This window comes from Lepus europaeus, chromosome 5, assembly GCF_033115175.1.
Source record: "Lepus europaeus isolate LE1 chromosome 5, mLepTim1.pri, whole genome shotgun sequence".
Taxonomy (NCBI): domain Eukaryota; kingdom Metazoa; phylum Chordata; class Mammalia; order Lagomorpha; family Leporidae; genus Lepus; species Lepus europaeus.
The window spans coordinates 7,036,223-7,049,252 of NC_084831.1; the positions used below are offsets into that span (position 1 = coordinate 7,036,223).

At 51.7% G+C, this 13,030-nt stretch overlaps 1 protein-coding gene across 3 annotated transcripts in view; it reads left to right on the forward strand.

Moving 5' to 3' along the window:
- PEX14 (peroxisomal biogenesis factor 14) overlaps positions 1-13,030 on the forward strand; it is a 156,511-nt gene that overhangs the window by 130,281 nt on the left and 13,200 nt on the right. For 2 of the 3 annotated variants that reach the window (XM_062190425.1, XM_062190426.1), the window contains exon 4: positions 650-778. The exons of the other annotated variant lie outside the window; for it this stretch is intronic. In XM_062190425.1, the coding sequence (XP_062046409.1) occupies positions 650-778 (129 nt within the window). The remainder of the gene's footprint in view (positions 1-649; positions 779-13,030) is intronic. 3 annotated transcript variants of the gene reach the window in all.

Sequence of the window (13,030 nt, forward strand, 5' to 3'; positions counted from 1 at the left end):
AGCCGAGGGCGATATCGGCAGGCTGTGATAGGCTAGAGTACTAATCATCTGAAAGTTTGGGCCTGGCCTTGTTTAGATCTGTTTTCTCGTTTTATTTTCTTCTTTACATTCTGTATCCCATTCATACTAATCACAGTCAGTCCTGATTTTTCTTTTTATTTCTGCATTTGTCATAAAATAAAGCAAATTATTCCCGTCTTCGGAAACGATCTAGACTAATTAGTCGTCTCACCCAATAATTAGTTTTTTGTTTCCCTGTCTGTTTTCATGCATTATTGTTAGTTTTTCCCCCTCTTTTTTTAACACCATTACAGATTAAAATGAGCCACATTTGCAGTTGATGGTATCTGTTTTCGGGGGAAGAATGGAGAATTGCAGTACGGAGCGACTTCAAAGGCAGCAATAAACTCAAGGATAAATTAAGGAAATTGAATGAGCCACATTTGGAAGCAGTGTGGAGGCTAATATTCTGTCGCTTAAGGTTAAATTGCAACTGAGAGAGGTTCCGGAGAATCCAAAATCGGGGAGGCGGCTGGCTAGGCTGCCAGGCGCCGTGTGGCAGGAAGGGTCCTTCCTCGAAGAAACTTTGCGTGCCGCCGTGCACAGTGGCCAGAGAGGCTCACCTGTGATCACGTGTTCTTCTCCCCAGGGCTGACGGATGAAGAGATCGACTTGGCTTTCCAGCAGTCCGGCACTGCTGCCGAAGAGCCTTCGTCCTTGGGGCCAGCCACACACGTGGTTCCTGTGCAGCCCCCTCCGCCCGCTGTGCAGCCATACAGTAAGTCGCCGCCGCGGCCCCTGCTTCTGCCGTGACCGCGGTCAGCACCCTGGCCAGAGGGCTCCGGTTTACCTCTCCCCGACTCCGCAGGCCGGAGACACTGGGAGTCATGGAAGGTTCTTGGCTTTTTCCAAAAGAATGTGACATACCCAAAGCCTTTTCTAGATGAACTTTGAAGTGTGTGACACAGGATTAAGAAAAGGGACTGAGAAAAATAAGTTTATTTTGTCATTTCAAGTGTTTTGGGGTTGTATACAAGAAACTATAGGACTGTTTATTGGTTCTGTTTCCATTTTCCTTGTACCAGCGCTTTTTCTTTTTTTAATTTTTTGACAGGCAGAGTTAGACAGTGTGAGAGAGAGACAGAGAGAAAGGTCTTCCTTTTTCCATTGGTTCACCCTCCAAGTGGCCGCTACGGCCAGCATGTTACGGCCAGCGCGCTGCGCCGATCTGAAGCCAGGAGCCAGGTCCTTTTTCCTGGTCTCCCATGTGGGTGCAGGGCCCAAGGACCTGGGCCATCCTCCTCTGCCTTCCTGGGCCACAGCAGAGAGCTGGGCTGGAAGAGGAACAACCGGCACAGAATCCAGGGCCCCATCTGGGACTAGAACCCGTGGTGCCGGCGCTGCAGGCGGAGGATTAGCCCAGTGAGCAGTGACGCCAGCCGTACCAGCGCTTTTGAATGCTGCTGTCTCACCAGTTACACTGTGGGTCCTGGGTGTGGTCTCATTTGCTCACTGAAATAATTTGTCTCCTAATTTCACTTTGTAAAGTTAATGCCTGTATGTTGAGGACAGCCCTCCCTCCCTAGGCCTGGCGTGCCGTGTGTTACAGTTCCAGATGAAAACGTAAAGATCTTTGTGAGTGCTGCTCTCACCCATTACACGACATCGCAACTGCAGGGGTTTTGTTGTTTGTGAGTGAAAGTTACTGTACGGGTGAAGGTTCTTCCAGGGGCGGCGCTGTGGCAAGCTGCCGACTGCGACACCAGCATCCCACATGGGCACCAGTTCCTCTTGTCCTGGCTGCTCCACTTCTGATCCAGCTCCCTGCTAATGGCCTGGGAAAAGCAACAGAGGATGGTACAAGTGCTTGGGCCCCTGCACCCACGTGAGAGACCTGGCTGAAGCTCCTGGCTCCTGGCTTCAGCCTGGCCCAGTCCTAGCTGTTGTGGCCATCTCAAGAGTGAACCAGCAGATGGAAGGTGTGTGTGTGTCTCTCTCTCTCTCTCTCTCTCTCTCTCTCTCTCATCCTCTCTCTCTCTCTCTCTGTAACTGACTTTAAAATAAACATAAATGTTTAAAAAAAAGTTTCTTCAAGCTGGTAATAAATGTGTACTTCCAAAATAAAGCCAGAACCCCTTTAAGTCTCTTTGACAAAGTATGAAAAAGCTTTGGAAAATAGCTTGATTTCTTTTCCTTTTTTTTTAAAATTAAATATTTATTTATTTACTTACTTGAAAGGCAGAGACCACAGAGAGAGAGAGGGAGAACAAGCGAGTGAGAGAAAGCTTCCCTCTGCTGGCTCACTCCCCAGATGGCCGCAACAGCTAGGGCTGGGCCAGATGGAAACCAGGAGCCTGGGCCTCCATCTGAGTCTCCCACATGGGTAGCAGAGGCCCAGGCACTTGGGCCGTCTTCCACTGCTTCCCTGGCTCATTAGCAGGAAGCTGAATGGGAAGTGGAGCAGTTGGGACAGGAACCTGTGCCTGTGATGCTTAACCTCTTGTACCACAACTCCAGCCCCTCAATTTCATTTCTTTAACGAAACTCAGCATCACATATGTTGTTTTTCAAAATACCTTTCCTATAGTTTTCTTTAATTATCTATCTCAGAATTTTTTTTTCTTTTAAGATTTATTTATTTATTTGAAAGGCAGAGTGACAGTGAGGGAAAGACTGAGAGAAAGATCTTCCATCTGCTGGTTGGCTTCCCAAGTGCCCACAACAGCCAGGGCTGGGCCAGGCCAAAGCCAGGAGCCTGGAGCTCCATCAAAGACTCCCACATCAGACCCGGAAGAAGCTCCTGGCTCCTGACTTTGGCCTGGCCCAGCCCCGGCTGTTGAGGCCGTTTTTGTGGAGTGAACCAGTGGATGGACGACTTCTTTCTCTCTCCCTCTACCTCTCTGTAACTCTGTTTTTCAAATAAATAAATAAATCTTTTTTTTTTTTTTTAAAGTCTCCCACATGGGTGACAGGAGCTCAAGTAGTTGGCCATCATCCACTGCCTTCTCAAGTACCTTAGCAGGGAGCTGGATTGGAAGCAGAGGAGCTGGGACTAACACTGGCACTCCAAAATGGGATGCCGGCCCTGGCATCACAAACTGTGTGGCTTTCACTGTGCTACAGCACCTGCCCTTGAAGGTGTGGTTAAAATGACGTGATCTAAACACATGGTCTGGAGCACCTCCTTTCTCTCGCTCCACCATCATTTCCATTTGTAGGCGGATGGCCATTTTGGCAGACAGAGCCAGCCTTCCCTTCCCCATTGCTGCTGGTAACCAGGGATCTACTTCGTGTATACAGATCTCCTTTAGGGATCTCCTTCTCTGGGCTTTTTGGAGAAAGCCGATGGGTGAGGCTAGGGAGCATGCGCTGCAGTGCCCTGTCTGTCAGTGCGTTGTCTGCCTGAACTGCTGGCACCATGGCCATTGAGACCCGTGAGCGCAGCTTCAGTGGCCGACCTTGGGTTTGGGCTCCTGGGTCGGGATAGTGTGACACACCTTTCTCTCTCTGGCCAGCCGTCTCTCAATCCTTTGTGTTTGCTTTGGGCTCGGACTGAGCCTCACATGTTTTCTTTTTCTGCGTACTTGGCTAAGGCACCACTCTTTTTCTCCAGTTGTATCCCTGGGCCCAACCGTTTAATGGGATTTGCTGAGGATAGGCAGTGGCAGCTGGGGTGCAGAATTTCCTAAGATGCACATCTGTTCTGTTCCAGCTGTTTCCTCCCATGCTTAATAGCAAACAGGTCTCTCGGCTACTTGGAAACTTCTTGCTCAGAACAAATTGTCCTGGTTGGTCACAGTGCTGGCCTAAAGCGTCGTGCATCTGCCTCCTTCCTTAGACGTGGGGAGAGTCAGCAGAATGAGCTGGAAGGGGCAGTGCAGTCATTTACACCCGCAGGTTCCGAGTACTCCGGGAGGGTTGCATGTTCAGTCTCCTAGCCCTGAAAATCAAACAGGCCTTCGAGACAGGCTTTTTCCTGCTTTGCCACCTGCACAAAGGTGGTGACCAGGGTCATTGTGAGTCCCTGGGTTCTGATTGTCACCACTGAGCTTCATTCTTCTCGCACTGTTACCTTTGCTCCCTTTCTGCTCTGGGGTTGACGCTACTTCTCCACTTCTGTACTTTTGCCAAGAGGTGTCAAAACTGCTCAAAAAAAAAAAAAAAAAAAAAAAAAAAAAAAAAAGCTTGATTTTGATTAATATAGAGAAACAAGACTTTGCCTGACTGATAATAAAACTGATAAATGACATTTGAATTACTTGTAGCGGTAATTTATTACATAAAATATCTTTTATTTGACATGCGATTAGTTGCTGGAGGCATCACTCAATCTGACTAGTTTAAACACGCTCTAAAATGAACCCCAGTCAGAACCAGGGCTGTCGGCTGCTGGCGTTATGAAATATACGAATCCTGGAGTGAGGAAAACACCTGACTTTAAATATTTAAATGATTAATTGGGTTTATATATTTTTTTTACCTTTCTAACCCCCTTAATTACAAGCAAACTCAGGGGAGTTTCTGAACTGGGTGTGCAACCTGAATGCTTATCGCCGAGGCATTGTCTGCGTCTACGAGGGATTTATAGCCTCCGTTCACGTGTGTCTCTGCTGCTGTGTTTACCCTACATCTCCAGCAGCCTGGGCCTCCTATTGCTTGGCTCTGCAAGGACCTCCAGCCCTGCGTCCTCTCCCAGACTTCGGGGTTCCCAGGGCCCAGCCGCAGATGCTCACGTCTCGGCAGAGTGGTTTTTCCAAGACCACTCCGCGAGCCCGTTGCTCTCCCGACAGCTCTGTTCTTTGCTGAATGTGATTGACCTTGGGGTGACAGTAAATGCTGGTGTTGGCAGAAAGAACATGCAGACCAGCCAGAATGGCAGCTCAGTTCCTCAGTGTTTATTAAGCACCTACTGTATGCTCAGTGTTGTGTCATGTGAGGGATTCAGTAGATGAGCTGTAAGAATCTGACAAGTTCTTTGGGAAGGGTAAGATAAATTCTTTAGAAGAGGATAATAATAAAAGACGTTGTGATTTAATGCCAAAATTAATTACACAGAAAAATCCCACAGGAATGCAGAAAAGAGAAAAATCAGTGTGGGCTCCAGAAGCCAGGGAGTCTTTGTGCAAGCAGTGGGAGGTGGCACCCAGGGAAGCTTGGTGTCGCCTGGCGTGAGAATCCACCGGTGTTCTGGAGAGCTTTGCTGCTTGCAGCTCTGTTTAGTGACGTGTCTGTGGCCCCAGCTGTCTTCCTGCCAGGCATTTACATGAAACGCCTACTGTGTGCCAGGTGCTGTGCGAGGCCCTGGGCTGGAAGGGCTGATGAGGCCTGGGGGCTGTCCCTCCGCTCCAAGCTCCACGGTGCCGGTGGGGCCCCCTCGGGGAGGATGGTGGCCCCGAGGGGTGCAGGGACAGTTCAGAGAGCAGGTATTTAGCTGGGTCTGGGGGCGATTGGTTCAGTGGTCACACCGGGTAGATGGGAGCATCCAGGCTATGGCCAAAGCTCATGCACGTGAAACTCTGATGGGCTTGTCCAGAGAGACAGGGGCACGGGGCCCAGTGTCAGAGTGATGGCCCGGGGGGAGTCAGGTGCCCTCCAGCGTGGGACAGCACAGTGACACCTGACTCTGAAATGTGCCATCTGGTTGTCTTTGCGACTGTTTTACCTATTTGACCTTATTTCTCTTAGACCGATAATAAAGTCGTTTGTATCATGTATCATGTGGGCAGGTGCTACGTGGAGAAGTGGGATCACACCTGGACCATGCCGCCTCGGCAGTTGTCCCCGTGCTCAGCTGGTGGTGCCCTCCCCATCTTCTCTGCAGCTCTTCAAGTTAGGAGCCAGCCGGCGCCTCCTCCAGGCCGCCTGTTCTAACAGGATGGAGGCTTTTCCACTCCATCCCACACTGTGCTTAAGTGTTCAGTGTCTTCTCTGTTAAACTGAGTCCTGAGGCTACTTTTTAAAAAAGATTTATTTTATTGGTTTGAAAGGCAGAGTTGGAGGGGGGGAGGCCTTCCATCCACTAGTTTACTCCCCAAATGGCTGCCACAACCAAGGCTGGACCAGGCGGAAGCCAGGAGCCAGGAGCTTCTTCTGGATCTCCCACATGGGTGCAGGGATCCAAGCACTTGGACCACCCTCCACAGCTTTCCCAGGCACATTAGCAGGGAGCTGAAATGGAAGTGGAGCAGCTGGGACTTGAACTGGCATCCCTATGGGATGCTGGCGCTGCAGGCCGTGGCTTAACCTGCTGCGCCATTGTGCCAGCCCAGGCGCTGACTGAGCAAGTGTTCTGGAACTGCTTGTTGAGTGGTGATGGAAATAGGCCTTTTCTTTTTTAAATTTTTTAAAATTTTAAAAATTAATTTATTTTTATTTTTTGACAGGCAGAGTGGACAGTGAGAGAGAGAGAGAGAGAGAGAGAGAGAGAGAGGTCTTCCTTTGCTGTTGGTTCACCCTCCAATGGCCGCCGCGGCCGGCGCACTGCGGCCGGCACACCACGCTGATCCGATGGCAGGAGCCAGGTGCTTCTCCTGGTCTCCCATGGGGTGCAGGGCCCAAGCACTTGGGCCATCCTCCACTGCACTCCCTGGCCACAGCAGAGAGCTGGCCTGGAAGAGGGGCAACCGGGACAGAATCCGGCGCCCGGACCAGGACTAGAACCCGTGTGCCAGCGCTGCAAGGTGGAGGATTAGCCTGTTGAGCCACGGCACCGGCGAAATAGGCCTTTTCTTGGGAGAGCTGCCCTGTAGTCAGGAGGCGAGGCCGCTGGGCAGCTGCAGAAGGCCTGGGGGACAGGCTTTGCCATCAGGAGGCTGCTGTTCACAGGAAGGAAGGCCCAGGGCTTGGGGAAGAACACGGAAGATGGACCCGTGCCCTCTCGCTTGGGGGGATGCTGAGAGCTTTCAGAATTTGGAACAAAGGAAACTCCCCAAATGCTAGTCTGGGCCAGATTTTCTAGAGGGGCAGACCTTGAGCTGTCTGACGATCAGTAAGCCATGACTGCACCAGGGCAGGAAAGGACACTGCCGTGAGCTGGGGCAGGCCAAGGCCTGGGGCCAGGGATGGCCTGCATGGGAGTGACCTGGAGGTGGCTCACCAGAAGAGTGTGTGGACGCCATCAGGAGATTCGCCCCCACTTTCTCCACCCACTCCTATCTCTCTCTCTGCCAGTTTAGTGCACACATCTCACCTTGTGCTCCCCAAAACTCACTAATTTGTAGCTGCAGAAAGCACTTCTCCAGTTCTGAGGGTGTTCTTTTGTCCTTGCCACTGGTTCAGCTGCACCAGCCACTGAGGGGCGAGTGTGCTGCCACTGGGTTGCTTTGTGTTAGGCCTGCTGTGTGCCACGGCCACGCCATCCAGGGCTGTCACTGAAAGTAAGTAGTCTGGGGAAGTGACTGAAGCCAACCAGAGGCTGTCGGTGTTAGGTAGGAGTCTGACTGTGCTGCCCGTGGTGGTCCTACCTGCCATCCAGCAAGTGGGAGGTGGGAGAGGGAAGGAGGAGGGCAGGCTGCCTTCAGAGAACACCTCCTGGAAATCGCCTGCGTCACCTCCACGTGTGCCCATTGCCAGAGCTCAGTGTTGGCGAGGGAGGCTGCGACATGCGGTCCTTGTTCTAGGCGGGCTGCTCTCTGCTTTGATATCTCAAGTTGGAGTAAACTCTGAGTCAGGATTGGTTACCTCCAGGTTGGGGAGGAACACTGGACCAGCTTCAGTTGCTAAATTAGGCCAGTTTAAGGTTGCTAATTTTATTATTCTTTATAACATAAATGTTACATTTTTTATATTAGCAAACACAATGATATTTCAAAAAGTTCATGGAAAATGGAATAAAAAGTAAATTTATTTTGGTGCAAAACATTTTAAATCCAGGTGGGCAGTTGTTGCAGATGTCGCTTGGGGTGCTTGCACCCCACATCAGTGTCCGGGTTCAAGTCCAGGCTCCACTTCCAGTTCCAGCTTCCTGCTGCTGTGCCCCCTGGGAGGCACAGTGATAGCTCAAGCTTGGGTCCCTGCCACCTGTACGGGAGACCTGTTCCCTGTGTTTTCTTCTAGAAGGAAGCTGTGCCGTGCTGGTTTTATGTTGAGTTGAGTCTGTGTGGTATGAGGGGACAGTGAAAGTTCACCTTTCTCCATGTGGGTGTCCAGTTGTGCTGGCAGAAGGTTGTCCTGTCGACACTGTCCACATTGAGTTACTTGTCTATGAAAAATCGCTTAGCCATTTACGATTAGCCTGTTTGTAGACTCCTCCTCTTAATCACTTAGCACAAAGCTCCTGAAGTGTATCTTACAGATTGTAAACTTCGCCCACTTCAGATGCACAGTTCAGAGTTCTTTTCCGAACTTTTTCTGAGTGGTGCTGTGATCACCGAGAGTCAGCGCCAGGGCAGTTTGACTCTCCGGTGAGATCCTTTGGGCCCATTTATGGTTCAGCCTGCTCCCGCATCTGGCCCCAGGTAGCCGGTAGTCTGCTTGCCATCACTGTAGACTGACCTCTTCTGGACACCCAGGCAGATGGAGTCACGGCGTGGGTGGAGTCTGGCCTGGCTTCTCTCAGCTAACTGTTGATCTTTGAGGTTCACTGTGTTTCAGCATCAGTCCTGGCCGCCCCCTTACTGCCGACTGCCGCTCCGTGTGTGGACCTCGTTTGGCCTTCAGTGCCCAGTTGGTGCACAGTCCAGTTGTCTCCAGTTGGGACTAATGTGGTGACGCTAAGAACATTCGTGTGCAGGTCTGGCGTGCACGTATGTTTCACTCCTCTGTGAGTGCAGTCGCTGGGTACGGTCGTTTGATGATTCTGAATCCTTAATTCCTTACTTTCTGATCAGCTCTCTGGTGGTGTAACTTACCTACGATGAACTCCATCAAGTTTCTTTGTGCCCATAGGTCATTGGTGGTGCCTGTGAACCCCTGCTCACGCTCTGTCGCTATAGTTGTGCTTTTTAAAATTTTCATATAAATGGAATCATACAACATGTAGTTTTTTTTGTTTGTTTGTTTATTTTTGGCCAGGCAGAGTTAGACAGTGAGAGAGAGAGACAGAGAGAAAGGTCTTCCTTTTTCTGTTGGTTCACCCCCTAAATGGCTGCTACGGCCGGCGCGCTGTGCTGATACAAAGCCGGGAACCAGGTGCTTCTCCTGGTCTCCCATGCGGGTGCAGGGCCCAAGCACTTGGGCCATCCTCCACTGCACTCCCGGGCCACAGCAGAGAGCTGGACTGGAAGAGGAGCAACAGGACAGAATCCGGCGCCCCGACCGGGACTAGAACCCAGGGTGCCAGTGCCACAGGTGGAGGATTAGCCAAGTGAGCCGCAGCACGGACCAACATTGTAGTCTTTAGAAAAAGAGTTATTTTGCATTTAAAAGGCAGAGTGACAGAGAGAGAGAGAGAGATCTCAGAGAAAGACCTCTTACCCACTGGTTCATTCCCCAGATGGCCGCAAAAAGCTAGGTCTAGGGCAGGCGGAAGCCAGGAGCCAGGAATTCTGTCCAGGTCATGGGTGGTGGGGCCCAAGTGCTGAGCCACCATCCACTGTGCACGGATGTGTGTTTCAGTCTTTTTTTTTTTTTTTTTTTTTTTTTTTGACAGGCAGAGTGGACAGTGAGAGAGAGACAGAGAGCAAGGTCTTCCTTTGCTGTTGGTTCACCCTCCAATGGCCACCGTGGCTGGTGCGCTGCAGCCGGCGCACCACGCTGATCCGAAGGCAGGAGCCAGGTGCTTCTCCTGGTCTCCCATGGGGTGCAGGGCCCAAGCACTTGGGCCATCCTCCACTGCACTCCCGGGCCACAGCAGAGAGCTGGCCTGGAAGAGGAGCAACTGGGACAGAATCCAGTGCCCCGACCGGGACTAGAACCTGGTGTGCCGGCGTCGCTAGGCGGATTAGCCTGTTGAGCCACGGCACCGGCCTCAGTCTTTTTTATTACTGAGTTGTATTCCAGGAGCCTGCAGCCTTCTTCTTTGAAGGGCTAGGTAGGACGTAGTTTAGAGTTGCTAACTGCATGTCTGTCACATCCTCCTGCTCTCCCTTTCCCCTCTCTGTATCCTTTAAAATGTAATGAGCGTTCTTAGCTCATGGCCGTATAAAAACAGGCTGGCTGTTGGCCAGCTTGCTGTAGCTGGCTAACTCTGTCGCTCCATGTGTGAACCCACAGACGGCCCCTGACTGACGATGGCTCAACGGATGTTTGACTACAGCACTGCAGAAGTGATGCAGTCAGACTTTGAACTTGGTTCTTTCTGGGCTAGGAGAGTGCGGTACCATCATCTCTGGTGATGGCGAGTGGTGGCACTGAGGACAGCACCCAGGCAGCCCGCGATCTTGGGGAGACAGTGGATGCTCTGCGGTGTGCTGTGTTGCCAGCATCGTTTGGATTTTGTGTTTAGTTTCCTTATCCTGTTGTGTTTACAGAATGCCCATCTGTGTGTGTGCATGAGATAGTCAACACTTTATTGTAAAATGGGCTGCGTATTAGCAGACTGCCCAGCCGTAGGCCAGTGTGGCTGAGCATACTTAAGGTAGACAGGGCTCAGCTACTGTGTGGGGGAGGTTGGTGTGTTAACTGCAGTTTCAACTTACCAATATTTTCAGCTGATGATGGGTTTGTCAGAGGATTTCTCCCATTGCAAGGTGAGGAGTGCCTGCGTCACGGTTTGACCTGCTGTTGGGTTGACAGGCGTTTGGGTTGTTTCCAGTCTGGGCTGCTCTGAGTCAAGCCGCTGTGGACGTCCCATCCAAGCCTTTGTGTGCGTATCTGCTTTCCGTTCTCGTGGGTAAATACCTAGGCTGGAATGGCTCAGTCACATCTTAGGTGTTGCAGAAAATGGTTGTGCCAGCAGTGTGTGATCAGTCACTCCATATCCATGCTAACTTCTTGGTTTTTAAGATAAGCCACTCTCTTGTGCATGTGATAGAACTGTATTGTGATTTTAATTGGCCTTTCCCTAATGACTAATGCCGTGAAGCCTGATTTTCATATGCTCCTTGGCCGTTCATGTATCTTTTGTGAATTTTCTTATTGCGTTGTCAGGACTCTTTATATATTCTGGCTGGAAGTCCTTTATCAGATTTGTGGTGGATATTTTCTCCCAGCCTTCAGCTTGCCTTTTCATGCTCTTGACAGTACTTTTGGAAAAGCAAAAATTCTATCAATTTTTTCTTTTTGTGGTTCTTGATTTTTGTATCTTAAGATTGTTTTACCTACCCCAAAGATTTGACTCTGTGTTTTATTATGGAAGTTTATAGTTTTTGTTTTTTATTTGGGTGTTTGATCCATTTTGAGTGAATTTCTGTGTACGGTGAAGGTGAGGTTCAAGATCGATTTTATTTTCCCCCTGTAGATATCCAATTGTTGCAGTGCCATTGTTGCAAAGAGTATCCTTTCCCCATAGAGTTTTTTGGCTTCTTTGGCAAAAAGTAGTTGACCATATAAGCATGGGTCTACTTCTGGACTCTTCCTAAGAGCTTGATGAGAGCCCATTGTCTTAGTCTGTGGATGAGGACTATAGATAGGCCTCTCAACGCCTTCCTGCCTACAGGTGACGCAGCTGATAGCATTGCAGCCACAGGGAGTGGAGAGATTGTCTTTCGCATGATATACATGGGCAGTCGGACGGGGCTGCCCCAGTCTGCCGTGGTGCCTTTCTGGACAGCCTACCCAGGTGCTTCTGTTCAGAACAGAGCTGTTCTGTTCCTAGATGCTGCCGTCTGGGTTGTTTGTCTCTCTGACCAGGGCCAGCCATCCACATCGTGGCCAGTCCCTCAGCTGTGTCCCTCCAGCTGGTCACCAGTCTCTCTGTGCCTTTATCCCAGCAACTCCAGGCTGTAGCAAGCACTGATTGGGTGGACTGGGATTATGCTAGGAGCTCCCTGTGCGTGGGCCTGTCTGTCACTGAGTTTGCAGGGTGGCTTCTGAGCGAAGCTGACGGACGGATTTGAGCAGCTAGATGCGCTGCCGTGTGGAGTCCTGGCTCCAACCTCAACAAAGATGGAGGCGGCCACAACTGCTTGCCCCATTTCTGCAGTATCTCGCCCTGTGCCCGGGCTGCCAGTGTCCCCAGGGACATGATTATCATCTCCCTCTTGTCAGCCAGCACGTCACTGGAGTGCGCGTTGACCCAGTAGGGTGATCCCTGCGGCCCGTCCGCTCTGTTCTGCAGAGGGGCCGTCACTGCAGCGTGGGATTCCCGTGGCCACGAGTCCCTGACTGGGTGGTTTCAAGCCCGCGGGGCTGTGATGTGCACCGGGCTCCCGTGCCCGTGGGCGTTCCTGCTCGATGGTGTCGGTGCTCACCTGCTGGGTGAACAGTTCTCGGTCGAGCAGACATAGAGATTGGCCGTGTTGCTTTGGTTGGTGTCCAGTGAAGAGTCAAGGGGCTGTGGGATGCAGCTCTCCTGCTGCTGACACAGCCTCTGTCCACCCTGGATTCCCCTGGGGCCTGGGCTTTGGACCATCAGCACCTGGTGGTTCCTGGAGTCCTTGCAAGGTGCAGGAAGCTGGGGAGTGCCAGAGAGCTCTGTGCCCCTCTCCCGCCCACAGTGTGTCCTCTGAACTTAGCCGTGGCCAGGGGGTAGGCGCAGAAATGCCGGGTGCTGTGGGGTGGTCATTGCCACAGTCACCTCGTGCTGCACAGACACCAGGGATGTGGGGTGGCAGGGCACGCTGGCGGCCGGCGGGGCGGTGTGTGGGGGCTGCTGGAGGAGATCCAGTGTGAGAGCAGTCCTCAGCAGATCCCCTGCTCTGAGACTGGCAGAGCTGCCACTGCCGGCCTGGTGGTCCATGCTGGACAGGCAGAGAAAATGACACTGGGAGCCACGTGGCTGGTGGGGTGGCCTTGGGCGGGGCTCGACCCTGGGCCGTGCCTGCTCGCCCGCGCCTGCCTCCTCCTCAGGGCAGGGCAGCACCCACTCGCAGACTCTTGGCTCTGCAGCTTTTAAAAGCTTACTCCTTCCATTTCTTCCCCCTCAGCTGGAGCAGCAGAGACTGGCCTGGCGCTCTGCTTGCGTGTTTGTAATTAGGGGAGCGGGGAGAGG